Source organism: Canis lupus, chromosome X, assembly GCF_003254725.2.
Source record: "Canis lupus dingo isolate Sandy chromosome X, ASM325472v2, whole genome shotgun sequence".
NCBI lineage: Eukaryota > Metazoa > Chordata > Mammalia > Carnivora > Canidae > Canis > Canis lupus.
Genome location: NC_064281.1, coordinates 74,936,959 through 74,964,796, shown reverse-complemented (window position 1 = coordinate 74,964,796; position 27,838 = coordinate 74,936,959). Strand labels below are relative to the sequence as shown.

General features: G+C 40.9%; 1 protein-coding gene across 2 annotated transcripts; it reads left to right on the top strand.

Moving 5' to 3' along the window:
- The first annotated feature begins 416 nt into the window (after positions 1-416).
- On the top strand, positions 417-27,838 carry NOX1 (NADPH oxidase 1). 2 transcript variants are annotated; one of them, XM_025431726.3, is made up of 13 exons: positions 417-640; positions 5,914-6,009; positions 10,984-11,094; positions 11,331-11,415; positions 11,757-11,908; positions 12,012-12,193; positions 12,281-12,413; positions 21,269-21,361; positions 22,492-22,727; positions 22,927-23,089; positions 23,493-23,639; positions 23,819-23,943; positions 27,029-27,838. In XM_025431726.3, exons 1-13 carry the CDS (start codon positions 596-598, stop codon positions 27,153-27,155), a joined length of 1,695 nt encoding a protein of 564 aa, XP_025287511.1. In that variant the 5' UTR covers positions 417-595; the 3' UTR covers positions 27,156-27,838. The 2 variants fall into 2 exon arrangements, with proteins under 2 accessions (XP_025287511.1, XP_025287513.1); XM_025431728.3 differs by lacking the exon at positions 23,493-23,639.

Sequence of the window (27,838 nt, the reverse complement as noted above, 5' to 3'; positions counted from 1 at the left end):
TATTTATTTAGCCATTTTTTTCACTTGTCCTGCCAGCCAGTCTAGCTCTCTGGAGAGCCAGATCATCCTCCAGGGGAACACATATGGTGACGTTTCTGAGCTAGCTGGTCTGAGGTCCAAATCCAGTGTGCAGATGTGGCAGCTTTTCTTAAAGCTTAACAGGCTTGCTTCCTGCTCTGCTTCTCCTGAGGTCATCTGTTTGTAGCCCCAGCCTTTAGTGACAAGCTTTAGCAATTGTCTTATCAGGAAAGAAATGCCTCATACTAGGTCATGTTGATAAGATGATGAGAGAGAATATTCTCACTCAAGAAGATTGCTATTTCCTGAAGGGATAAATCCCCACTAGGGAAAACCCCTGTGGTTCTCATAAGTAGGGCTGGTCTACTGAAGCCGATAACATAGTTCCGTCCAGAGGAGGAAGGCAGAATGCACTTATTTCATTCCTTGAAGCTTTCTGGGTAATTGTGCATCTTTCCTATCTTAAAGACTCACATACTCTGAGCTAGACAGAGGTGCTAACCTTGAAGAACCTCTCTAGAATCCAGGTTGCTGAATCTTCCTGCTGCCTAGAGAGACTCTAAACCACCTCCAGACCATGGGCAACTGGGTAGTTAACCACTGGTTCTCAGTTTTGTTTCTGGTAAGTAATGTTTCACTATTTTTTTTTGTTTCATTATCTATCTTTTCTAAAATTTTATTTATTTATTCATGAAAGACACACAGAGAGAGGCAGAGACAAAGGCAGAAGGAGAAGCAGGCTCCATGCAGGGAGTCCGATGCGGGACTCGATCCCAGGACCCTGGGATCACAACACGAGCGGAAGGCAGATGCTCACCCACTGAGCCACCTACATGCCCATGTTTCACTATCTATTAATCACTCTTAATAGAGTAAGGAGAGATTATTTTTGTTAATATTTCTAAAGTTATTCGAAAAGGAAATATTCTATGCCAGTATTGGGCCCATTAAGGCCAGTTTTATCAGTTAAAAAGCCCAGCTCTAAGATTACACATGTATGTTTTCTAAAATCTGTGTATGATATATGTCACCATTTTAGAAAAGGGAAAAACTCCAACTCGAGAAATTGGTTGGTAAAGAGACAAATGATATAAACCACAAGTATTTGGAATTTCAATGTTTTCATTTTCTGTCTTTTTTCTCTTCCATCTCACTTCTAACCACTGCCATGCACATTCATTTCTCTTCATCCTTTCTGTACTACCACTGTACTTCTCTCATCTTCATTGAGATTTCATAAAGTCATTGAATGTTTGAGATAGAACTAAACTTGGAGATCATGGCCCAGTGCTGTCCATTATAGAAATGTGATGTGAGCTACATATGTAAATATAAATTTTTCTAGTACCTACATTAGATTATATTAATGTCTAGTAATATATTTGGTTTAACCCAATATATGAACAATGTTATCCTTTTAACAGATAATCAATATCAAACATATTAATGAGGGCGCCGGGGTGGCTCAATCAGTTAAGCGTCTGCCTTTGGCTCAGGTCCTGATCCCAGGGTGCTAGGATCAAGCCCTGCATTGGGCTTTCTCCTCAGCGGGGAGTCTGCTTCTCCCTCTCCCTCTGCCCGCCACTTCACCTACTTGTGCTCTCTCTCTCCCTCTCTCTCTCTCTGTCAAATAAATAAATAAATACATCTAAGAAATATTAACATGTTGGGGATGGGCAGTGCTCTTTTTCTAAAACTAATGTGCCTTATATGTTCAGGTATGCACTTTGCAGTAATTCACTGTGTATTTGGGTGTGATATGGTTTACTTTTCTACCATATTTGTAATTTTATGTATTCCATACCCTTTGTGGGAATTCATGTATTATAGCAAAATACAAGGGAAATGGGACTATTTGCAGTGTCATATGGGAAATCTTTTAATAAGTATATGTAAATAAAATAAAAAATGTGTCCCCATATTCTCTCCCAAAGCAATAGCAAAACATATTTTGTTAGATATTTAATTTTTAATGTTTTCTATAATTTACAAACATATAGCTTCCCATAATTATTATTTTCTTAACCATGATACTACAATTTTCCTAATAAGTTTTATCTTAAAATACTGAATGTCCTGACCTTTTATAAAGGTATTTATTTATTTATTTTTAAAAGATTTTATTCACTTATTAATGAGAGACACACACACACACAGAGGCAGAGACACAGGCAGAGGGAGAAGCAGGCTCCATGCAGGGAGCCCTATGTGGGACTCCACCCCGGGGACTCCAGGATCATGTGCTGAGCGAAGGCAGATGCTTAACCGCTGAGCCACCCAGGCATTCCTTTATAGAGGTTTTTAATTTGTTTTAAATGATTTTAAATTATGCTTCACATAGATTTTCCAATAAACTTTACAGTCAAAAAATATTTTTAAAAAAGGAAATAATAATGAGATCGTTTAATGTATTTTTTTACTAAGTTTTTGAAACCCTCTATGTATTTTATGCTTACAGCATATCTAAATTAGGACTAGCCACATTTCAAGTGATCACATGTGGGTAGTGGCTATGGCATTGCATAGTGCAGATACAAACCAGTTCCTTTATTTTTTACAAGGGAAAATAAGACCCATATGTTACACAGTGAATTGATTGCAGAGCCATCACTCAAATCCAGCTTCCCAGTGTTCTTTACCATACCATATATGCACAATCCCCTTCTACACACACACACACACACACACACACACACACACACACACCTATCCCCACTCTCGTTCATCCGTTTCTGAGCCATCCCTGAACTTGGAACACCCTGTGTTCTTTCTCACTTTCCTAGATCTTCATGTCATCACACCTTCTGGGGTTATCTCTTTTCTTCAATTGTTTCCTTTGGGTCCCCAAGGACTGCCCAGGTATTCAAGGGAGAAAAGTGTAAAGGGCAATCATATTCCCCTGGAGGGTTGTTTGTTTTGCATTTAACAAAAGGCCAAGTACTTATTTTGGTATGTTACCCTATGCTTTATATTTTCAATGCTCAATGTTGTGTATTTAATTCCTTTTGCACTAGTTTAGGAGACAGGGAACCTGAGGATTAGTTTCACTTCGCCTGTTGAGTGATCTTGATCAAATTATTTATGTTCTCTACACTTCACATCACCTACGCATATGTGTGTTGGGGGGAGGAGGTAAATTAAATAACTAGACTAGATACAAGTATAAGCCTGTGTCTAGTTATAAAATCCTCTGCATTTTGTACCCTTCTCTTGGTTTTTCTCATAGAGCTCATCACCCAATATGGCGACTCACATTTAACTCTGTAGCTTTGAATTTCCACCCCCTACCAATCTTGCTGGCAGGCTCAGACTTCTTACTATCTCTGACATATACTCCTATGCACGCTTTATTTTTTAAAATATTTTATTTATTCATGAGAAACAGAGAGAGTGAGAGAGACAGAGACAGAGACAGAGAGACAGAGAGGCAGAGACACAGGCAGAGGGAGAAGCAGGCTCCACGCAGGGAGCCCGACGTGGGACTCGATCCCGGGTCTCCAGGATCACGCCCTGGGCTGAAGGCGGCGCTAAACTGCTGAGCCACCCAGGCTGCCCCCTATGCACTCTTTTAAAAAGATTTTATTTATTTATTTGAGAGAGGGTGAGTGAGAGAGAGCATGAGCAGGGGGAGGGACAAAGGAAGAAGGAGGCGCACACTCCTGATGCGGGGCTCCATCCCAGCATCCCGGGATCACGACACGAGCCAAAGGCAAATGCTTAACTGATTGAGCCACGTAGGCGCCCCACACTATTTTTTTAAAGGATGTATTTATTTATTTATTTGAGAGAGAAAGCATGTGTGCTGGAGAGTGCGCAGGGGGTCAGGGCAGAGGGAGAGGGAGAGAGAAACTCTAGCAGACTCCCCGCTGAGCGGGAAGCCCTCTCGGGGCTTGATCTTACCAGATCTTACCACTTACCACTTACCATGACCTGAGCCAAAACCAAAAGTTGGGCACTTAACCGCCACCCGGGCTCCCCCTATGCGCTATTTTTTAAAAGCAAAGAGAGATTATTCCAAAAAACATTCCGACTCCTCCTTTTGCCCGGGCTTCCACTTCACTTTCCACCCGTGATGGAAGGAAATGAGAGTGAGGGTGGGAAATGCAATTCCTTACTCCCAGATGTCACTGTATTCACCTTGCCTACAGTTGGGGATGGTCTGCCATGGGGGCAAAGAACTCTCGGAGCCTGAACTATTTCTGCTTTCTCTAAAAAAAAACTCAGTCTTCTGAACTCTTGAGGTGTCTGTGGCTTTCACCTCTCCTCTTCTATTAGGATCAAAGGATCTCTGAAAGACACTCAACTCTGGAAATAGTGTCTGAGCAAAGAATGCAGGAAGAAATTGGTTAGTAAAGCCAGCCTGGTAATGACACAAGTCTATAATTAGAATTTATTGAGCTCCCAGTATGCACCGACCATGGTTAATCACTCCACATGCATCATTTCACATAAGCCCACAGCATTGCTATGAGTTAGATATCGTTATTAACCTCACTGTATAGAAGAAACTAAGGCTCAGAGAAATTAAATCACATGTCTGTCTGAGATTACAGAACTAGAAAGCAGTGAAGCTAGAATTTGAGCCCAAGGAGTTTGACTCCAGTATCACTTTAAATCATTATGCTATGCTACTGGAGGTGTGTGAGTGGTCCAGATCTAGGGAATCTGAATGGGCCCTGTCCTAGGCTAAAGGACCCTCTACTTGTGGGGTTAAGATGGTTCTGATCCACCCTGGGGCCAACAATATATATTAGGGGCATCCTAGTGACCTACAGTCCTGCTCAGTTACACACTAGCACCTCGTGGCACCTGGGTGGTTCAGTCTGCCATTGGCTCAGGTCATGATCTCAGGGTTCTGGGATCCAGCCCGAGTTGGGGCTCCCTGCTCTTCAAGGAGTCTGCTTCTCCCTCTCCCTCTGCCTGCTGCTCCCCCTGCTTGTGCTCACAGACACTCTCTCTCTAATAAACAAATAGACTCTTAAAACAACAACAAACTGGAGCCTCAAAGCTTGAGCTAGAGCCACATTAGTTGGTCTCCAAGGCAATGGGGCAGTAGGTTCCAAATTCCCCCTTTGCCAATGCAGAGACAGAGCTTGGGATAGACAAAAGCAGACTTAAGAGCTCAACTGAGTCCAGAGCAATGATAGGTTAATTTGAAAGGAGACTCACAATCTAAAAACAAGAAAATGTGTGTCAGGGCGTAATTAAAGAGGCAGGCCCATCTGGAACGGTTTAGTCCTTTTCAGATGGGTATTGTTACAGATGTTAAATTTATTCCTTGTTTCTTTAGAAATCCATTTATTCACTTATTGCTATCTTTTAGCCACAATAGTTCAAATGCTCCCAGACCAGAGTTGGCAAATCTTTTCTGTAAAGGGCTAGGTAGTACATATTTTAGGCTTTGGAGGCCATATAGTTTCTGTCACAGCTACTCAATGCTTCCATTGAATTATGAAGACATCCATAAACAATATAAAAATAAGAAGGTATGGTTAAGTTCCAATACCACTGTATTTATGGATGCTGAAATTAGGATTTTATGTAATTTTCATATCATGAAATATTATTCTTCTTTTGATTTTTCCAACCATTTAAACATGTGAAAACAAAAAAAATGAAAACCATTCCTAATTTGTAGGCTGTATAAAGCAAGTGGTGAGCTGGATTTGGCCCACAGGCCTTGATTTGCTGACCCTGATTGCTAGGGTCTAATGCATTTCTTAAGTGTTAACTCTTTCTGAAAATAAGTTAGATGCTAGATGGATTGTATTCATTTAAAATGAAAACAGATAGAAACAAAATAGCCAAAATGGTGACATTATTTCCTATCCCTTACCTATTCATTTCCATACCCAAATTCTTCTTGATTCTTTGCTTGTTTTTTTTTTCCTCTAGGCTACTTGGTTGGGGCTGAATGTTTTCCTGTTTGTACATGCCTTCCTGTCATATGAGAAAGCTGATAAGTACTACTATACCAGAGAAATCCTGGGGGTGAGTATCACAGTTGTGGTGATATGGAGAACCTCTGTTGTTTTTGTTTTTGTTTGTTATTTGCGACCTGGGCTCCTTTGAGACCCAATGCCCTGATTTCCTCTAGGGCTGGGGTTCCCAGAAAAAGAAAATACAGGATGCCCAGTTAAATTTTTTTAAAGACTTTATTTGAGAGAGTGAGTGAGTGAGTGAAAGAGAGAGAGCATGAGTGGGGAGGGGGGTGCAGAGAGGAACAGAGGGAGAGAGAGAAGTAGACTCCCCACAGAGTAGGGAGCCTGACGTGGGGCTCAATCCCGGGACTCCAGGATCATGACCTGAGCTGAAGGCAGACTGAGCCACCCAGGCACCCGTTCCCCGCCCCAGTTAAATTTTATTTCCAGAAAAATAAATCATTTTTGGTATATTTTCAATATTGCATGGGACATAGATATGCTAAAAAATTATTTGATTTTTAAAATCTGAAGTTCAAATTTATCTGGACATCCAGTATTTTTGTTCACTGAATCTGACAGCCCTATCTAGGGTGTACTCCCCAGACCCAATAATAAAAACACACAATAAAGAAAATTATTTAGCAGTCATTTTCTTTTCTTTTCTTTTTTTTTAAAAAAGATTTTATTTGCCAGAGAGAGAATGAGCAGGGGGAGTGGGAGAGGGAGAAGCAGGCTCCCCATGCTGAGCAGGGAGCCCTATGTGGAGCTTGATCCCAGGACCATGGGTCCATGTTCTGAGCTGAAGGCAGACACCCAACTGACTGAGCCATCCAGGCACCCCTAAGCAGTCATTTTTCAAATGACCCAAGTACTCCTATAGAGTGTGAGGGGAAAGCTAACTTTGCAGTTAACTTTGCAGTTAAGCTAACAGTGCCCCTGCCCCTACTTTAACCAAAGCAGCCTTTACCTGTCTTATGGACTCTTGCTTATGATTTCCGGAAAGAGTTTGGTTTAAAACAAGTAAACAAACAACTTGAAAACCACTGCTGTAGACTGCTCTCACAGAATAATACCTCTCTATCAAACAAGAGGGAGATTTAGGGGGTCTGTGGGGTGAGTGGCACTGCAGAACTCAAGGGCTGAAGAAAAGCAGGGGTCAGGTGAAGATAACAGGATGGAAAAGGCTGTGGAAGAGATAGATGAAGAACAGAAGAGGGAGGGTGGGGGGAGGTGGATAGGGGACATTGGTGATGACCAGGAAGAAGCATGGAGGTGAAAATGATCATCTCACAGGCTCATCAATCTGGACACTATCCAACTAGAAAAGCAAAACTGACTGCTAACTCTAGTGAGTTTTTCAGTAACGGGTAAGGGATTTGGTTAAATCACTTTCACCTTGACTAGATCATTGGATTTCCACAAAGACCCATCCAGTGTACATGGTTAAAGACAGCTTGTCCTTTTAAAAAAATCCTTTTCTCTCTAAAATCAAAAGATCCATGTTGAGATCACAACTAATTTGAATGTTCTGTTCATGGCTTATTTCACCCTGCTGTTTTCCATTTTAAATGTTGGTCCTTGAGCCCTCTTTGGAAACTATAACTCCAAAGGAAGTGTTAATTTATTTTTAAAAAGCTTTTTAATAAAAGAATGATGCAATAAATGTGACTAGTTATTAAGAGCTTAATTTATTTATGACCAAAAAAAGTCAGCAGCAGAAAAATGAATCATGCTGATATCCTGTGGACATCTTGTTCATTTCATTTTTTAAAAAAAAATCCTCTCTATTAAAAAAATTAATTATAAATAATGCTTTCAGTGACATCAAATGATACAGAAGTGTATAACTAAAATGTGAAAATTGCCCTCCCATCCCATTCCCCAAAGATAACCACTGTTAATAATTTTGGCAGGGGGGCACCTGGGTGGCTCAGTGGTTGAGCATCTGCCTTTGGCTCAGATTGTGATCCCAGGGTCCTGGGATTGAGTCCCACATCAGGATCCCCACAGGGAGCCTGCTTGTCCCTCTGCCTATGTCTCTGCCTCTCTCTGTGTGTCTCTCATGAATAAATAAATAAATAAATAAATAAATAAATAAATAAATAAATCTTTAAAAAATAATTCTGGGGTGTGTGTCTCTTTAGATGCTCTGGCATGGGATCCCTGGGTGGCGCAGCGGTTTGGCGCCTGCCTTTGGCCCAGGGCGCGATCCTGGAGACCCAGGATCGAATCCCACATCGGGCTCCCAGTGCATGGAGCCTGCTTCTCCCTCTGCCTATGTCTCCGCCTCTCTCTCTCTCTCTCTCTCTCTCTCTCTCTGTGACTATCATAAATAAATAAAAAATTAAAAAAAAAAAATAGATGCTCTGGCATAAGCTCACAAATGTATCAGACATACAGGTTTTGTTTTGAGGTAGGTACTATTTTTATTCACTTTTATATTTCCTGTATACAGTAAAATTTGCTTTTTTTTGGTGTATCATTCTATGAGTTTGGATAGACACATACAGTAGCAAAGAGTTTTTTGTTTTAATTGAAAAAGGGATCACATCATAGATATTGGCTGGAAGTTGCTTCTTATTATATTTCAGATATCTTTCCATGTGAGTATGTAACTAGTGATATGCTGGAACTAGCTCATGCCAGCTTGCAATAGCCAATTATGTGCATCTCTTCCCACCCCTATATTTAATGGTGTTCAATGACATCCAATTGGTATCTTGAAATCTGCCACGGTGGGAGTATTTACATCATGTAAATTGACAAATGCTGGAAATCAAGACTTCCCCTCTTCCCTGAAAGCTGGATGTTAAACATTTACCACTCCTACTCCACTGCATATATAGCTTTCATCCTTTTAAGCACCTAACAGTCCATGGCATTGATGGGCCATAATTTGTTTAATCATTCTGTAGTTATTTCTTAAATTTGTGCTTCCTCTAGGAAAATACAGAGAGTTATTTGATTCACCATGAAGCAGAGCAAATAAATAATAGAAGAAGCAATTTAAATTCATAGCGAGACATTAATGACAGCAGCAGTTGAATTTGAACATCAGGTAGGGTTGATATTGAAAAGTGCACATAAATTGGGATATTCCAATGTGCTGCAATGGGGAAAAAAGATGTCCTCTAAAAAGAATTTATCCCCATAGAGATAGCCCCTACAGAATATGGAACTGTGAAATTGTAGTCCTATCTCTTCCATTCACTTGCCGATTTTAGCTTTAAGAAACCTCTGTGTCTCAAGTCAGCAAGCTGTGCACACCAGTGTGGAAATGCAGGATTTTTGAGATGAGCAGAGAAAATTTACTCAGAAATGGAACAGAATGTCTCTTTCAAAAACAGTTGGAGTGTGACTCAGCAGAGGGAGAAAATACAGGTCATATGGAAGAGCCAGAAATGGAAAACAGTAGGGCAGCTTCTGTTCGCTGCACTGCTTAACACTGTGAGCCATTAGGGATGTTAGGCAGATCTCGACTTGGCTTGATGTCACATTGCCCTGGGTTTAGGTGTCATATGGAAAAATAATTTTCGTGCTGGAGAGATTTTTAGAAACAGGGAGGAAAAGAAGAAGAAAAGGAGAGTTGGGGGGGGGGGATTGTGAACTCTAACCCATGTTCTTCCTTTCTTCGAGTTGCTGATTGGCACACAGGTAAGTCTGGCCAATCAGCTAAAGTGAGACACAAATTGTCTGGCTGCTGCCACCACTTCTGCTGCTGATGTGAGATTGTTGCCCTCTGTAACTTGCAGTCCCAAGTACATGGAGCTGACTCAGAGACCAGTTGCACAGTCAAGTAGAGAAGCTGGATTTGACTACCATGGGATTGAGCATTGTTCTGTCCAGCCTATACCTAATCAAGCCTGTTTTGGCACTAGATACTTCTTTGAAGCATTCATTCCTTGTGTCCTTTTCTGGCAGCTTCTACTGCTGGATCAGATTGATCTTGATGTATGCTGTCTGGCCACCTAAGGAAATCAGTTTGAAATTCTGTTCTCAGAAGTTCTCCTTTCTCAGATCTTTACCTAAGTTTAAAATGTTTGCTCTGAGGGGTTCATTAGTCTTGCCTAAGCTGTATTCATTTATTAAAGAAATTTTAAAAATATTTTATTTATTTGTTTATTCACGAGAGACATGGAGAGACAGGCAGAGACATAGGCAGACAGAGAAGCAGAGCCCCTGTGGGGAGCCTGATGCTGGACTCGATCCCAGTATCCTAGGATCATGCCCTGAGCCAAAGACAGATGCTCAACCACTGAGCCACCCAGGTGTCCCTATTAAAGACATCTCAAATATAAATGGTTAAATTTTTTATTGTTCATTTGGATGATTATGACATGCCTATAATTGCAACATTAGAAAATATAGAAGAGGGAATAGTCACCATCTGTAATTATACCTCTAAATATCTAAGCTTTATTTAAAATGCAAATAAGAACATATACAATCTTCAAGGTTGTTTTACAAATGACAAACAATAAAATAATAAGTGGGTGTATTTTTTAAAGATTTTATTTATTTGAGAGGGACACAGCAAGAGAGAGAACATGAGCGGGGGGAGGGGCAGAAGGAGAGGGAGAAATTGACTCCTCAATGAGCAGGGAGCCCGACTCGGGGCTTGATCCCAAGATCCTGGGATCATGACCTGAGCCGAAGGCAGATGCTTAACCAACTGAGCCATTCAGGCGCCCCAACAATTGAGTGTATTAAGCAAAGATACTTGTTGCAAAGTATCCATCGATGGGATGTATTTGTTAACGTGAAATTATTAAATCCTGTTCTTTTTCATATTGTTAGATGTATAGTCAAATATTTCCAAGCCACTTGTCATGAGAATTTCTCAATTTGCTATTAAGTTCAGCAAATCTTTTGTCATTTTGCAAAGCAGAGAGCATGGACCAAGTGTGCTGGCTACTGAAAAAAGGGTGAGGAAGATGCCGCCCTGCCCATCTCCAGGTCTCAGACAAGTGGACTGGGCTGTGCTCACCTACTAGATGATGAGATGAAGCAGCCTGATAGTCTCTTCTCTCATCTCTTCTAGTCCACGTTGGCCTGGGCCCGAGCCTCTGCTCGCTGCCTGAATTTTAACAGCATGCTGATACTGCTTCCTGTGTGTCGAAATCTACTGTCCTTCCTGAGGGGTACCTGCTCTGTGAGTCCCAACTACTCCTAGGTCAACTTCCACATTAAAGACAAGAGACCCTGAACTCCTCCACAGTAGGACAACCCGATACTTTCAAACCCTTAGGAATGGAATTCAGGGGTCTCCTTTGGTAGCCAAGGGGGTAGGCAAGCGTGGGTGGGTATTGGTATGCTTTGTTTAAGACATGTTACTGAATTTTATAATCTGCCCAGAGACACCTGACCTTGATCACTTTCCATCTGTAGTTTTGCAGGCGCACCCTGAGAAAGCAACTGGATCACAACCTCACCTTCCACAAACTGGTAGCATATATGATCTGCCTACACACAGGTGACTGAGGCAAACCACAAAACTGCAAGCTTGTGGGCATTCAGAGTGTAGTTTCATTCATCTCTGCATTTAGACATTCAAACAGTATGTATTGAACACCTGGCACTATTTGTCAGGCACTATTGTAGGCCTATTTTCGTAGAACTTACATTTGATTATTTGGGGGAACAGAATGAGAATAGGAAAGATCTTGGTTCTCACTGTAATCACGATTTATTGGTCACCTTCGGTGGACTCAGAATTCTGCTAGGCATTATACGTAGAATTCTCCTTTGCTACTGGGGGCAAGCTGCAATGATGCTTCTGAGACACCTTTCAATCCTCTTCATCTTTCCATTTAGCTATTCACATCATTGCACACCTGTTTAACTTTGAACGGTACAGCAGAAGCCGACAGGCCACAGATGGATCCCTTGCTTCCATTCTCTCCACCCTGTCTCATCAAGGGAAAGAGGAAGATTCTTGGCTAAATCCTATGCAGTCCCCAAACATGGTGAGTTGACTCAATGGCGAAGCATCTGGGATCTGGCCATGAGTAGGAAGGGCATGATATGATTGGCACACATTGTGTCAGGCTGAAATTTCTCATTTCATAGACAGTGGAGTATGTGACATTTACCAGCATCGCTGGTCTCACTGGAGTGATCATCACGATAGCTTTGGTTCTCATGGTGACTTCAGCTATGGAGTTTATCCGGAGGAGTTATTTTGAGGTCTTCTGGTATACACACCATATTTTTATCATCTACTTCATTGGCTTAGGGATTCACGGCATTGGGTAAGGTCCTCAAACACTCATTCTCATGCTGCAGCCCCTGACCTTGCATAATTCTTTGTCCAAACTGTCCTTCTTTGTTTGTTTCAGTGGAATTGTCCGGGGTCAGACCGAAGAGAGCCTGAATGAGAGTCACCCTCACAGGTGTGCAGAATCTTTCAAGCAGTGGGATGATCATGATTCCCATTGCAAGCATCCCCGATTTGAAGGGCTCCCCGCTGAGGTAAGAACCCCACAGACAAGGATAAACTTTTGTTAGGAGTTGTTATTGTTGTTATTATTACTCTTATTATTGTTACTGTGCTGAGTCCTGTGGAGGATATTGCTACAAGTCTCCTACCATCAAGGAACTCCAGTGTCACTGGCTAGGAAATTACCATTAGCAGGAGATCCTGTAGAGGAAGGACTGATGGTTATTGCATGTTGTGAGACCCTCTTCAAAGGTGATAATGATATCTCCCATTATTATAGTGTCTACCATGGGACAGGTTTGCTGTGTAATATGGATTATCTCATTTATACGTAGCAATAATCTAAGAGGTAGGTATTTTTTTTGTCTCCATTGTGAGACAATAGGACTAAAATTCAAAGCGATTAAATTGTCAAGCTGTCACAGTAAGTAACTAGTGGAACTGCAAATCAAGCTCAGGCTTTGCAGATTCCAAAGACTGTGCTCTTGACTACTGTACTACTGTACCAAAGCTTAGCTCTGAAATCCAGTCACTTTTCTTTTCTTTTTTTTTAATTTTTATTTATTTATGATAGTCACACAGAGAAAGAGAGAGAGAGAGAGGCAGAGACACAGGCAGAAGGAGAGGGAGAAGCAGGCTCCATGCACCGGGAGCCCGACGTGGGATTTGATCCCGGGTCTCCAGGATCGCGCCCTGGGCCAAAGGCAGGCGCTAAACCGCTGCGCCACCCAGGGATCCCCAGTCACTTTTCTTGAGGGGAAGAAAAGCATTCTTTTGGGCAGCGGTTTGGCGCCGCTGTCAGCCCAGGGCCTGATCCTGGGGACCTGGGATCGAGTCCCATGTCGGGTTCCCTGCATGGAGCCTGCTTCTCCCTCTGCCTGTGCACTGCCTCTGTGTGTGTGTGTGTGTGTGTGTGTGTGTGTGTGTGTGTCATGAATAAATAAATAAATAAAATCTTTTTTAAAGAAAGCATTCTTCCCCCCCAGCTTTATTGAAGTACAATTGACAAAATTGTATATATTTGAAGTGTACAATGTGGTGAGTGACACATGCATGCCTTGTGAAATGATCACCATGATGAGATTAATTAACACATCCATCACCTCACATGGTTACCATTTTGCATGTGTGCGTGTGTGGTGAGAATACTTAAGATCTACTCTTTTAGCAAATTTCAGGTATGCTATAGTATTATCATCTGTAGTCACCATGCTTTACATTAGATCTTCAGAGCTTATTCATCTTATGACTGAAGGCACATACATTTTGACCAGCATTTTTCCATCACTCCCCCACCTCCAGTCTTAGGCTCTGGTTACCCACCTTTCTAGTCTGTTTCTCTATGAGTTCAACTTTTTTTTAAAGATTTATTTATTTATTTATGATAGACATAGAGAGAGAGAGAGAGACAGAGACACAGGAGGAGGGAGAAGCAGGCTCCATGCTGGGAGCCCGACGGGGACTCAATCCCGGGACTCCAGGATCGCGCCCTGGGCCAAAGGCAGGCGCCAAACTGCTGAGCCACCCAGGGATCCAGTTCAACTTTTTTTTTTAAAGCATTCTCGAAGTCAGCTTTCTTTGGTGTTATAAGAACATGCTTGGAAATTATTATTAAATAGTGGACAGTCAAGAAACTGGGTTCCAGGGAACTCAAGGTGTGCCTTGGGATGATTATTATGGATATCATGGTTTACCTTTGCATGCTCGTAAAATATGTTAGGTTGGAGGTATAAATGGAAAGGGAAGGTTGACTTGTGGTGTCTCAAAGTGCTCTGAGGGTGATTAGTCTTTAAATCAGTTGCAGAATTAAGAGCTATAGCTTGATCCTCATCTAAAATGAGAACAATATCTTAAAAAATCCCCTAAAGTTGGCATTTCAAATCAGTTGGGAAAAAAATATATCATTAAATAATTTTTTTAGGATAATAGGTTATACACCCAGGAAGAAAAGCTGAGTCTTGATTCCACACTTTACACTAAAATATGAATCTAGATTGCATGGATCAAGGATTTAAGTTTTAAAGAAAGGAAAAAAATCATAAAAGCCTCATAACACCACATGAGAAATTTTTTTCTAATATTGGAGGGGTAACAAAAATATTTCCTTAATAAGATTTAAAAAGACCTTAAAGCCAGAAAAGAAAGTAAAATAAATTTGAATAAATATATATTAAAATTTATTATATATAAATTTTTAGTTTTTATTAACATTTCAGTTAGTTAACATACAGTGTAATATTAGCTTCAGGTGTGCAATTTAGTGATTCAATACTTCCATACAACACTCGGTGCTCATCACAAGTGCACTCCTTAATCCCTATCACCTATGTCACTCATCCCCCTCACCCAGCTCCCCTCTAATAACCATCAGTTTGTTCTCTAGAGTTAAGTCTGTTTCTTGGTTTTTGCCTCTCTCTCTTTTCCCTATGCTCATTTGTTTTGTTTTTTAAATTTTACATATGAATAAAGCATATGGTATTTGTATTTTTCAGACTGACTTATTTCCCTCAGTGTAATGCTCCCTTGCTCCATCCACGTCTTGCAAATGGCAAGATTTCATTCTTTTTTATGGCTGAGTAATATTCCATTATACTACCTCTTCTTTATCCATCCATCAGTCGATGGACATTTGGGCTTTTTCCTTAATTTGGCTACTGTGGATAATGCTGCTATAAACATTGGGATGCATGTATTCCTTTGAATTAGTATTTCTGTATCCTTTGAATAAATACCTAATAGTGTAATTGCTGGATCATAGGGTAGTTCTATGTTTAACTTTTTGAGGACCCTCCATACTGCTTTCCAGAGTGGCTGTACCAGTTTGCATCCCCACCAACAGTGTAAGCGGGCTCCCCTTCCTCTGCATCCATGCCAACACCTGTTATTTCCTGTATTGTTAATTTTAGCCATTTTAACTGGTCTAAGGGGATATCTCATTTTAGGGTTTTTTTTTCCTGACTTGGAATATTCAGGATCTTCTGTATTTAGTAAATTTCCAGATCACTGTAGATCTGTCTCCACCCTCCTTAGTAAAACTCTGTCCATGGCTTGTTTCAGGATCAGTTTCAGTATTGAATCGGACTTTCCCAATGGTTTCTATTTGGCTGTTTATTCTTCTTTTCTCAGATTTCTATAGGATCATGTTATCATCAATGGCCATTGTCAACCCCTTTCTCCAGTCCACTGTCTCTCCCTTCTAGTCCCTCATATAATGTTGCATTGACCCTTGGTGATGGATTTAGTCCAACACTTCACAGCTCTTGCCAATTCACTATGATTTCTGTTTATTCAGCTTCCACTTCCACATTTTCTTCGACTCTCCTTTAGATTCTTCTCAATCTTTTCTCATTCTTATAACAAGTAGAATAATTTTGCTCATTTTCATGAGCAGACACAGGTCTGGAATTCTGGATATTTCATGCACTGGAATAGCTGTTGGCTTCTGTGCTGCGTGGTGAGGATATTCTGAATGCACTCCCATTCCACATGTACTGGCTATACCTGGCAGTCTGAGGCCATAGCTCTTCCTGTAGCTGCCACCATCATCTCCGAATTCTGTTCCTAAACCTCACTAACAGCTCCAGAGAAGTGAGAGATAGGTGCTGCAGACATCACCCTGGGTCCTGGTCCCCACCTTAGGTCATGCAGTTTCCCTTACCATGGCCACACGACACAGCCAGAAGCTGGCGGAAGCTGGCTGCTTCCGACCTCTCCTCATTGTAGTTTTGATTTGCAGTTCCCTGATGAGGAGTGATGTTGAGCATCTTTTCATGTGTCTGTTAGACATCTGTGTGTCTTCTTTAGAAAAATATCTATTCATGTCTACTGCCCATTTTTTGACTGGATTGTTTGGTTTTTGGGTGTTGAGTTTGGTGAGTTATTAATATACTTTGGATACTAACCCTTCATCAGATATGTCATTTGCAAATATCTTTTCCCATTCTGAAGGTTGCCTTTTAATTTTGATGGTTGTTTCCTTTGCTGTGCAGAAGTGTTTTATTTTGATGTAGTCCCATTAGTTTATTTTTACTTTTATTTCCCTTACCTCAGAAGACATATCTAGAGAAATGTTGCTATAGCTGATGTCAGAGAAATTACTGCCTGTGCTCTATTCTAGGATTTGTATGGTTCCTTTTAGGTCTTTAATCCATTTTTTTAGTTTATTTCTGTGGACAGTATAAGAAAGTGGTCTAGGTTCATTCTTTTCCATGTTATTGTCCAGTTTTTCCCAACACCATTTGTTGAAGATACTTTTTCCATTGGATATTCTTTATTCCCTGGTTGAAAATTAATTGATAATACAGTTGTGGGTTTATTTCTGGGTTTTAAAATTCTGTTCCATTGATCTATGTGTCTATTTTTCTGCCAGTACCATACTGTTTTGATTACTAGAGCTTTGTAATACAACTTGAAGTCTGGAATTGTGATACCTCCAATTTTGTTTTTCTTTATCAAGATTGCTTTGGGTATTCATGATTTTCTCTGGTTCCATGTAAATTTTAGGATTGTTTGTTCAAGTTCTGTGAAAAATGCTGTTGGTATTTTGATTAGGACATTAAGTATGTAGATTTCTATGGGGAGTATGCACATTTTAGCAGTATTTGTCTTCCAATCCATGAGCATGGAATGTCTTTCCATTTCTTTGTGTTGTCTTCAATTTCTTTCATCAGTGCTTTATGGTTTTCAGAGTACAGGTCATTCACTTCTTTGGTTAACTTTATTCTTAAGTATTTTATTATTTTTGGTGTAATAGTAAGTGATGTTTCTTTCTTTCTTTTTTTTTTGTTTCTTTCTTTTTTTTAAAGACTTTATTTATTCATGAGAGGCCGAGAGAGAGAGAGAGAGAGAGAGGCAGAGACACAGGCAGAGGGAGAAGCAGGCTCCATGCAAGGAGCCCGATGTGGGACTCAATCCTGGGACTCCAGAATCACGCCTTGAGCCAAAGGCAGAAGCTTAGCAGCTGAGCCACACAGGCATCCCTGATGTTTCTTTATTATCTTTCTGCTGCTTCATTGAAACATTTTAAAAAGATTAATTAATTAATTAATTTATTTATTTATTTATTCATGAGAGACACACACAGAGAGAGAAAGAGAGGCAGAGACACAGGCAGAGAAAGAAGTGAGCCCCATGCAGGGAGCCTGATGTGGATGAAAGATCTAAATGTGAGACAAGAATCCATCAAAATCCTAGAGGAGAATACAGGCAGCACCTTTTTTGAACTTGGCCACAGCAACTTCTTGCAAGATACATCTATGAAGGCAAGGGAAACAAAAGCAAAAATGATCTATTGGGACTTAAACAAGATAAAAAGCTTCTGCACAGCAAAAGAGACAGTCAACAAAACTAAAAGGCAACCTACAGAATGGGAGAAGATATTTGCAAATGACCTATCAGATAAAGGGCTATCATCCAAGATCTATAAAGAACTTATTAAATTCAATAGCAAAGAAAAACAATCCAATCATGAAGTGGGCAGAAGACATGAACAGAAATTTCACAGAGGAAGACATAGACATGGCCAACAAGCACATTTGAAAATGTTTTGCATCACTTGCCATCAGGGAAATACAAATCAAAACCATAGTGAGATACCACCTCACACCAGTGAGAATGGGGAAGATTAACAAGGCAGGAAACCACAAATGTTGGAGAGGATGTGGAGAAAGGGGAACCCTCCTGCACTGTTGGTGGGAATGTGAACTGGTGCAGCCACTCTGGAAAACTGTGTGGAGGTTCCGCAAAGAGTTAAAAATAGATCTGCCCTACGACCCAGCAATTGCACTGCTGGGGATTTACCCCAAAGATGCAGATGCAGTGAAACGGCAGGGCACCTGCACCCCGATGTCTATAGCAGCAATGTCCACAATAGCCAAACTGTGGAAGGAGCCTTAGTGTCCATCGAAAGATGAATGGATAAAGAAGATGGGCCCGGGGGGCTCAGGGGGTTAGCGCCACCTTCGGCCCAGGGCCTGATCCTGGAGACCTGGGATCAAGTCCCATGTCAGGCTTCCTGCATGGAGCCTGCTTCTCCCTCTGCCTTTGTCTTTGCCTCTCTCTCTCATTAATAAATAAATAAAATCTTAAAAAAAAGATGTGGTCTATGTATACAATGGAATATTACTCAGTCATTAGAAATGACAAATACCCACCATTTGCTTCAACGTGGATGGAACTGGAGGGTATTATGCTTAGTGAAGTAAGTCAATCGGAGAAGGACAAACATTATATGGTCTCATTCATTTGGGGAATATAAAAAATAGTGAAAGGGAATAAAGGGGAAAGGAGAGAAAATGAGTGGGAAATATCAGAAAGGGAGACAGAACATGAGAGACTCCTAACTCTGGGAAACGAACAAGGGGTAGTGGAAGGGGAGGTGGGCAGGGTGACGGGGTGACTGGGTGATGGGCATTAAGGGGGGCACTTGATGGGATGAGCACTGGGTGATATGCCTATATGTTGGCAAATCAAACTCCAATAAAAAATACCAAAAAAAGATTATTTATTTATTTATTTATTTGAGAGAGAGAGAGAGAGAGAGAGAGAGAGAGAGGGAGAGAGAGACACAGGTGGAGAGAGAAGCAAACCCCATGCAAGGAGCCCAATGTGGGACTCAGTTCCCGGGTCTCCAGGATCACGCCCTGGGCCGAAGGCGGCGCTAAACAGCTGAGCCACCCAGGCTGCCCTGAAACATTTGTTTTTTAAAAAGCTCTATGGTATACCATTTTTGTCAATTTTTTTACATGATCATTTTTAATGACCTTGATGGCTTTATGCAAAGTGAAATAAGTCAGACCGAAAAAGACAAATACTGTATGATTGCACTATATGTGGAATCTTACTTTAATGAACGTAGCTCATAGAAACAGAAAACAGATTGGTGGTTTCCAGAGGCAGGGGGTGGGAGAGTGGGCAAAATGGGTGAAGGTGGTCAAAAGGTACAAACTTCCAGTTATAAGATAAATAAGTCATAGGTATGTTGTGTATAGCATGGTTACTATAGTTAATAATACTATATTGTATATTTGAAGTTTGCTGAGAGTAGATATTAAAAGTTCTCAGCACAAGAAAAAAATTTTTGCAATGATGTATGGTGACAAATATTAGCTATACTTATTGTGATCATTTTGCAACATATACAAATGTTGAATCATTATGGTGTGCACCTGAAACTAATATAATGATATATGTCAATTATATCTCAATACAGAAAAATAAATAAAAATAAAAATTAAAAAAGACAGTTGGGTATTTGCAAAAAAATCTGTGTAGTTTATCATTTTTGTCATTTTTTCTTAGTAAATGATATGGCCATTCCTATATTGTATACTTTGGGCATGCCTTAATTATATCTTTATGGTCTATTTACTAGAAGTGAAATTTCTGGGTCAAATAGAAGGAATGCTTTCAAGGCTGTTGGGATGTATTGCCAAATTGCTCTCTGGGAAGATGCTACTAATTTGTCCCTCCATTGGCTGCACATATGAGTGTGCCCATCTCTCTGCATCCCAGTTAATGGTGGGCATTATTGTTTAATGTTGTTTTCTAATCTGAGAGGTTAAAATGCTATTTTGGTTTAATATTAGTTTCTCTTATTACTTCTGAGGTCAAAAGTTTTTACCACATTGTTATTGGCCATTCATATGTGTATGTGTGTGTATATATCATTAAATATATATATCATATATCATTAAAAACGTATATATATGTGTTTTTATCTGAAGACATGGGGAATTTTTCCCAAATAAGGAGTAGCATCAAATTGTATAATTCCCACTGTCCAGTTCACCTGCCCCATCTCTGCCCCTTTCCTCCCTGGAGATACCCAAGAAATTGTTTGCCTGAAATGGCATAGAAGACCTCATTCTATACAGCTCCGATGTGTCACACTGAAGCAATTGTGCAAAAAAGGACATGACTTAGCATTGCTAGGAAATACATTTTTAGTAGCTCCTGTGCATATGGAAGCAATCTGTTACCTTTGAGAGGATCTCAGGATAGAAATGCTGCTTTAAAAAATGTAGAAAAGATAAAAAGTGTATTACTATGTTAGGTGTTTTGAGCACCTGAGAAAAGAAGTGATGTATAAAGAAATACCAAGTTTTATAGATTGTTACCAATAGTATCAGCCACTCACACTTTCCCTTCTTTGTTGGTTGTTTTGTTTTTAATCATCTGCTTCTATGTCATGTCTATCTATCTTCTCTGTTGGGTTTTCAGATTGGACAAATTGTCCTGGAAGACTGTCTTGGAGTCTTAAAATTGAAATGTATATATAATTTAAGAATTAAGAATAATATTCTTCTTATTATTATTGTATTATATGTATAATTACCACATATTTTATTTCTGTACTTTTGCTTCCTGGTAAGACTTGTATTGCATTATATGTATAATTACCACATATTTTATTTCTGTACTTTTGCTTCCTGGTAAGACTTGTAAAACTTCAGGAAATGATCTGCTTTATGAGTAACAGATTAGCAAACAAAACCATTGTAATTTATTCCTTTCCATTTCCGTCCTCAAAATTTGGTGAAATTAGTGGCTTAATAATGATACATATCAGAGAACTTGATAAATATTATTATTAGTAGTATTAATATTAGTATTTTAAAAAAGATTTTATTTATTTATTCATGAGACACACACACACACAGAGGCAGAGACACAGGCAGAGGGAGAAGCAAGCTCCATGCAGGGAGCCCAACATAGGACTCGATATGGGGTCTCCAGGATCACACCCTGGGCTGAAGGCAGCGCTAAACCGCTGAGCCCCTCGGGCTGCCCTCGATAAATATTATTGAATGAAGAAACGAACTGCAACACATATGAATCCTCAATAAGAGATTAACATGTAACCTCATTCTTTATTCTTTCTTTGCAGTCTTGGAAGTGGATCCTTGCACCAGGTGTTCTTTATATTCTTGAAAGGATTCTCCGATTTTACCGCTCGCAGCAGAAGGTTGTGATTACCAAGGTAAAGAATATGCTCTTTCTGGGGTGCCTGGCTGGCTCAGTGGGAGGAGCGTGTGACTCTTGATCTTGGGGTCATGAGTTCAAGTCTCAAAAGGGGTGTAGGAATTACTTTTAAAAACTTTATTTTTGGGGGATCCCTGGGTGGCGCAGCGGTTTGGCGCCTGCCTTTGGCCCAGGGCGCGATCCTGGAGACCCGGGATCGAATCCCACGTCAGGCTCCCGGTGCATGGAGCTTGCTTCTCCCTCTGCCTGTGTCTCTGCCTCTCTCTCTCTCTCTGTGTGTGTGACTATCATAAATAAATAAAAAAATTTATAAAAAAAATAAAAACTTTATTTTTTAAAAAAAGGTTTTATTTATTCATTTGAGATAGAGCAAGCGAGAGAGCAGGAGCTGGGGAGCAGAGCGAGAGGGAGAATCAAGCTCCCTGCTGAGCAGGCAGCCCAATGTGGAGCTCAGTGCCAGGACTCCAAGATCATTACCCAAGCTGAAGATGACACTCACCTGATTGAGCCACCCAAGCATCCCTTAAAAAAAAAACTTTAAAAAAGAATATGCACTTGGGGCACCTGAGTGGTACAGTCAGTTAAGTGTCCAACTCCTGGTTTTGGCTGAGGTCCTTATCTCAGGGTTTTGGGATGGAGCCCTAAGTCAGGCTCCATGCTCAATACAGAGTCTGCTTGGGACTCTCTCCCCCACCCCCACCCCTGGCTAAAAGAAATAAATAAATCTTTTTTAAAAAGTTAAAAAAAAGAACATACAGTTTCCTCTAGCAGTGATAAGAGTTCTTTTCTTCCTGCATATAGGACTAGATTGCCATGTTGTCGCCCTGAAGGGAACAAAAAAGAATCAGGGGCAACATACTTTAGTTCCTCCAGTGCTGGAAAGAACTTTGGGGGAAGAGAGTTTGGCAGAAATCATCAGCATGGTTCTTTGTCAGAGGCTGTAAACAGGTGGCCTGGGTGAGCCCACAGACATGCTTTGGTTGGCCCCCACACTGATGGTTCAGAGAGTTGAATTGCTTGCTAACAGCTTCTGCCCCCTTTAGAAAGGACTTCTGCTCACAGTTCACCACCATCACCAGCAGCCCCCCCCCACCACCACTTGAATTTGCCTCTGTGCTTTGTTCATAGGTTGTTATGCACCCATCCAAAGTTTTGGAATTGCAGATGATCAAGCGTGGCTTCAGCATGGAAGTGGGACAGTATATTTTTGTTAATTGCCCCTCAGTCTCTTACTTGGAGTGGCATCCCTTTACTCTGACCTCGGCTCCAGAGGAAGATTTCTTCTCCGTTCATATCAGGGCAGTGGGGGACTGGACAGAAAATCTCATAAGGGCTTTTGAGCAGCAGTGTTCACCAATTCCCAGGTAGGTCCCTGAGAGCAGCAGAGACCCAGAGGCTTCTGCAAGAGGTGATTCATTGTTGAACCTTGTCTGGTGCAATAGAATATGATTAAAATAAACAGGCACTAAAGGAGCCATGGGAACAGCTATGTCCTGGGAGAATGTTTGAGGTTGGGGGTGGAGGTGAGACTTCACTTGCCCATTGTCTTCTGTCTGTTGCCAGGATTGAGGTGGATGGTCCCTTTGGCACTGTCAGTGAAGATGTTTTCCAGTATGAAGTGGTTGTGTTGGTTGGAGCAGGAATTGGGGTCACCCCCTTTGCTTCCATCTTAAAATCTATCTGGTACAAATTTAGGCATGAAGATCACAACCTTAAAACACAAACGGTAAGTCCCTTATGCTACTTTTAATCTGGTCTGGGCCTGAAAGATCCATTGCTTTTGTGACTTTTAGCTCTTTACAACTGATAAAAGAGTAACCATCCCTGGAGCTATGAGAGTGAGTGATCACTACTCTGCCAAGGCATCCATTTCTACAGATTCATCATAAGAATGGGGTCTTCATTTTCAATTTGGAGTTTAAAATTACCTTGAACCAAAGGATGTTGGAAGTCTTTTTCCTTAAGGGAAGTTGTAAGAACTCTGGACATTCATGCCACTCTGTACATCTGATTTTTCAGGTCACCTGTAGACTTGACCAACAAATATAAAGTATATATAATAATTATGTCGCCACAACGTACAGCTTAAAGACACTTAATAAGGCTATGTTCTCTCTTGCTGATTCCAGATCTATTTCTACTGGATCTGCAGGGAGACAGGTGCCTTTGCCTGGTTCAATGACCTGCTGGCTTCTCTGGAATGTGAGATGGAGGAATTAGGCAAAGTGGATTTTCTAAACTACCGTCTCTTCCTCACCGGATGGGACAGCAATATTGTAAGTTCAAACAACACATTAATTCTGATGTTAGATGTGAGATGAATGTCAGACAAGGTCATGCATGCTGATTGGAAATAATTATTTCCAGTGCCTCACCCTTATCCCAAGTTTAAAAGTGGCTGACAGGAAGACCTGTCAGGACCTGCTTTCTCTAACTTTTATTTCTTTGACTTCAGGCCAGTCATGCCACATTAAACTTTGACAAGGCCACTGACATCCTGACAGGTCTGAAACAGAAAACTTCCTTTGGGAGACCCATGTGGGACAATGAATTTTCTACAATAGCTAATGCCCACCCCAGGTAAGTGTATTCTCTTCTAGTTAGTTGAGTTTTCAGAGTTAAGGTTTAGGAAAGATATCGCAGCATCCTGGGAAAAAAGATCTCTGGGGCAGAAACTATTTGCACCATTCTCGGATTCTTGCGTACAGCTGAAAAAAAATTCATCTGAGATTTAAGCCAAATAAGGGTGGTGACCTTGTAATGGATGAGATGTTTCCTGTCTCTACAAGTCCCCATTCAAACAGTGAGGCAAGGGGACTCAGTTCCCATTAGCATTACCAAATAAAATGGAAAATTGGAAAAATTCAAATGTATCATTTCTGGCTTCAGTAATTCCTACTGCAAGTAAGAAAGGTTTGGAGTATATTGTCTAGTTAACTGATGACCTGAACTCAGTCTTTCAGAAGAGCTTTGAGACATGCTTGAGCATATAGGAAAACCGGGTGCCACGAAACCAGCCATTCCAATGGGAAGGAGAATAAGGTGATCATTAGATAAGTTCCTGGGACAAGTTGGCAGCTGAAGATCAATTCAATTCCACAAACACTGGTTACCTTCTATAAGCTCAGCATTCACTATTCTAGAAGGTTTGGAGGTTGAAAGATAAATAGAATATGATTCTTGCCCTCAAGGAGCACACATTTTAATAAGTGATGCATACAATCAATTCAAAACAGAATGATGCACTCCATGAAACAGATACATAGACATGGAGGGAAGGAAAGTCTCTGTCCACATGGGGTGATCAGGGCAGGGTTCATGAAGGCAGTGGTGAGAACACTCAGTCGCTTAGATTCAGATGATTCTGGGTGCTAATGCTAGTTCTGACACTCCATTTCTGAGACCTTGAGCTAGAAAGTCCTCCGATTTTCTGAGTTCTTATCTATAAAATGGGAATTATATTAGTAAATGCCTTCTCTCCTCACTTGAAAAATGGTTATAAACAGTTAAGCAATACATATATGAAAAATGCTCTGGAAACAGTAAAGCAGGGGACACCTGGATGGCTCAGTGTTTGAGCATTTGCCTTTGGCTCAGGTCATGATCCCAGAGTCCTGGGAATGAGTCCTGCATCAGGGAGCCTGCCTCTCCTCTCCTTCTGCCTATGTCTCTGCCTCTCTCTATCTTTCTTTCATGAATAAATAAATAAATAAAATCTTAAAAAAAAACAGTAAAGCAGCATTTGAACAAAAGAGATTATGCTAATTATTGTGTTGAGCTGACCATAGTGAAGGAGTGGCAATAAGAGTTGGTAAGGAAGGGGAGAAATTGTAGGAGAGTTCCTCCACATTGCTTGTGGGAATGTGAAATGGTGCAGCATTTTGGAAGAACTCTGACATTTCCTCAAAATGATAAACATGGAGTTACCATGTGACCCAGCAATTTCATTCCTAAGTATGTACCCAGGGGAATTGAAAACAGCCTTTGCTATCTACCCAAAACCTTGAACATGAATGCATATAGAATAGCCAAAAACTAGAAATAAGCATCCATCAGCAAATGAAGGGATAAACAACATATAGTATATCCATACAGTGGGATATTATCCTGTTATTAAAAAGGAATGAGGGGGATCCCTGGGTGGCTCTGGTTTAGTGCCTGCCTTTAGCTCACTGCATGATCCTGGAGTCCCGGGATCGAGTCCCGCGTCGGGCTCCCGGCATGGAGCCTGCTTCTCCCTCCTCCTGTCTCTCTCTCTCTCTCTCTCTCTCTCTCTCCCTCTCTGTGTCTATCATGAATAAATAAATAAATCTTAAAAAAAAAGGAATGAAGTACTGACACGTGCTATGGATAAACCTTGAAAGTAGCATGTTAAGTACAAGAACCAGATGCAAAAGGCCACACATTACATGATTCCATTTATATGAAATGTTCACAATAGGCAAATCTAGGGAGAAAAAGGAGATTTGATTGTCTAGGGCTGGGAGGAGGTGGTTGGGAGGACATGGGGAGTGATTGACTGCTAATGTGTATGGGGTTTCTTTTGGGGATGATGAAAATGTCCTCAGATTAGGTAGGGGTGATGGGTGCACAGCTTTGTGGCTATTCTAAAAGGCATTAACTGTAGCAGTGCCCAGGTGGCTCAGTAGGTTTAGGGCCTGACTCTTGATTTTGGCTCAGGTCATGATCTCAGGGTCCAGAGATTGAGCCCCAAGTCAGGCTCCACACTGAGCATGGAGCCTGCTTAAGATTCTCTCTTTCCCTCCCTCCATCCCTCCCTGCCTGCACTCTCTCTCTCTAAAAAAAGCACTAAGTGCACACTTTAAAAAGATGAATGTTGTGACACATGAATTCTTTCTCAAGTCAAAAAGGGGAGAGGAAGGTATGAGAGAGGGAAGGTGAGGGTGAGACTCAGTGCACAGTTAGAAAGCTTATTCTTGGCAAGAAGGCTCATCACCTCCTCAGTGTGAGAATTTTGAAGTGGGGAAAGATGCACAATGGATGGCTAGCACATATTCACTTGCTATGTGCCAGGCGTTTTTCTAATTGCTTTACATATGCTTTTCATTTAAACCCCAAAGCATGGTCACCTGGGCGGCTCAATGGTTGAGTATCTAGATGCCTTTGGCTCAGGTCATGATCTTGGGGTCCTGGGATCGAGTCCTGCATTAGGCTCCCCGCAGGGAGCCTGCTTCTACCTCTGCCTATGTCTCTGTCTCTCATGAACAAATAAATAAAACCTTAAAAAAAATAAACCTCAAAACAACTCTGTGAGGTGGGTACTATTTTTATCCTCATCTTACATGGAATAAATCTGAAAGAGAGGTTAAAAGAAACTTGCCTGAAGTCACACCGCTGGGATAAGTGTCAGAGATGGTTATTTCAACCCAGATAGCGGGGCTCAAGGGTCTAGCACTTAAACCTCGACATTGCACAGTATCTTCTGAGTATCTGTTCTTGATGGAATAGGCAAGGCTTGCAGCTGAGGACAAGGCCTAAGAGCAGAATAGGTAAGGAAACTACCATGAAGAATGTGAAAGAGTCAACAGCTGAATATGCAAGGTCGTTGGGAACAGTAGAGGCCTAGCAGAGGCAGGTTCTCCATCCTCACTAGCATAGAAGCTTTTGCTGTATTCTAGCCCTTACGATTGTTCTATTCCCGCAGGTCTGTGGTGGGAGTCTTCCTATGCGGTCCTCAGACTTTGGCAAAGAGCCTGAGCAAATGCTGTTGCCAATATTCCAGCCTGGATCCCAGGAAGGTTCAATTCTACTTCAACAAAGAAAACTTCTGAATTACAGGAACAAGGATGATCATCTGCATTTAGTCTCCCCTCTGAATCTCTAGCAACTTACTTGGTTTGATCGGGTTGGGACAGCCATTTAAGCTCTGACTCCCTGGCACCCTGTTTTTGACTGGATTCAACTTGGACATCACTGATTTTCATGAAGTCATGATAATTGCAAAGGTCATGGATCCTTTCTTAGGAAAAGAACTATAAATCCTTCTGGAATGCCATGACTTTAACAAGGCCTGATAGCAGAGGTGGTTGACAGTTACACAACTTGGCCCTGGGGGATATCGTTGATTCCAAGAGTTAGTATCTCCCAGCCTTTGGTCATATTTTCCCCTCCCTCTCACCTTCAAAGAAGATTTCTAAATAGGGTGATTTTTTTAAATAAAATATTTATTGAAGAATTAATGACAAAACATAATAAGCATAAATAATAAATGAACATAAAATCACCAAGAACTCCATCCCTATATAACACTATGTACATTCTTACTGTTTTTTTTTTCTTACTGTTATTTTAAACACGTTCTTATCCAGTGTGAATAGCAATTTATGCCTTACTTATCCTTGCTTTTCCTTTGCTTAATGAATGAATCTTTGATTACTTAATCTAGGTTCTCCCATTTGGGAAAGAAAATCTTGGGAGCTATGCTAATTATAATGGAAATTATAACTGAAAGATA

Excerpts from the sequence above, each read along its gene's own strand:
- NOX1 (XM_025431726.3), top strand. The coding sequence starts at position 596 with ATGGGCAACTGGGTAGTTAACCACTGGTTCTCAGTTTTGTTTCTG. Across the intron at positions 11,095-11,330 it reads TCCTGAGGGGTACCTGCTCT|TTTTGCAGGCGCACCCTGAG; the intron begins GTGAGTCCCAAC and ends TTCCATCTGTAG. Across the intron at positions 23,944-27,028 it reads ATAGCTAATGCCCACCCCAG|GTCTGTGGTGGGAGTCTTCC; the intron begins GTAAGTGTATTC and ends CTATTCCCGCAG.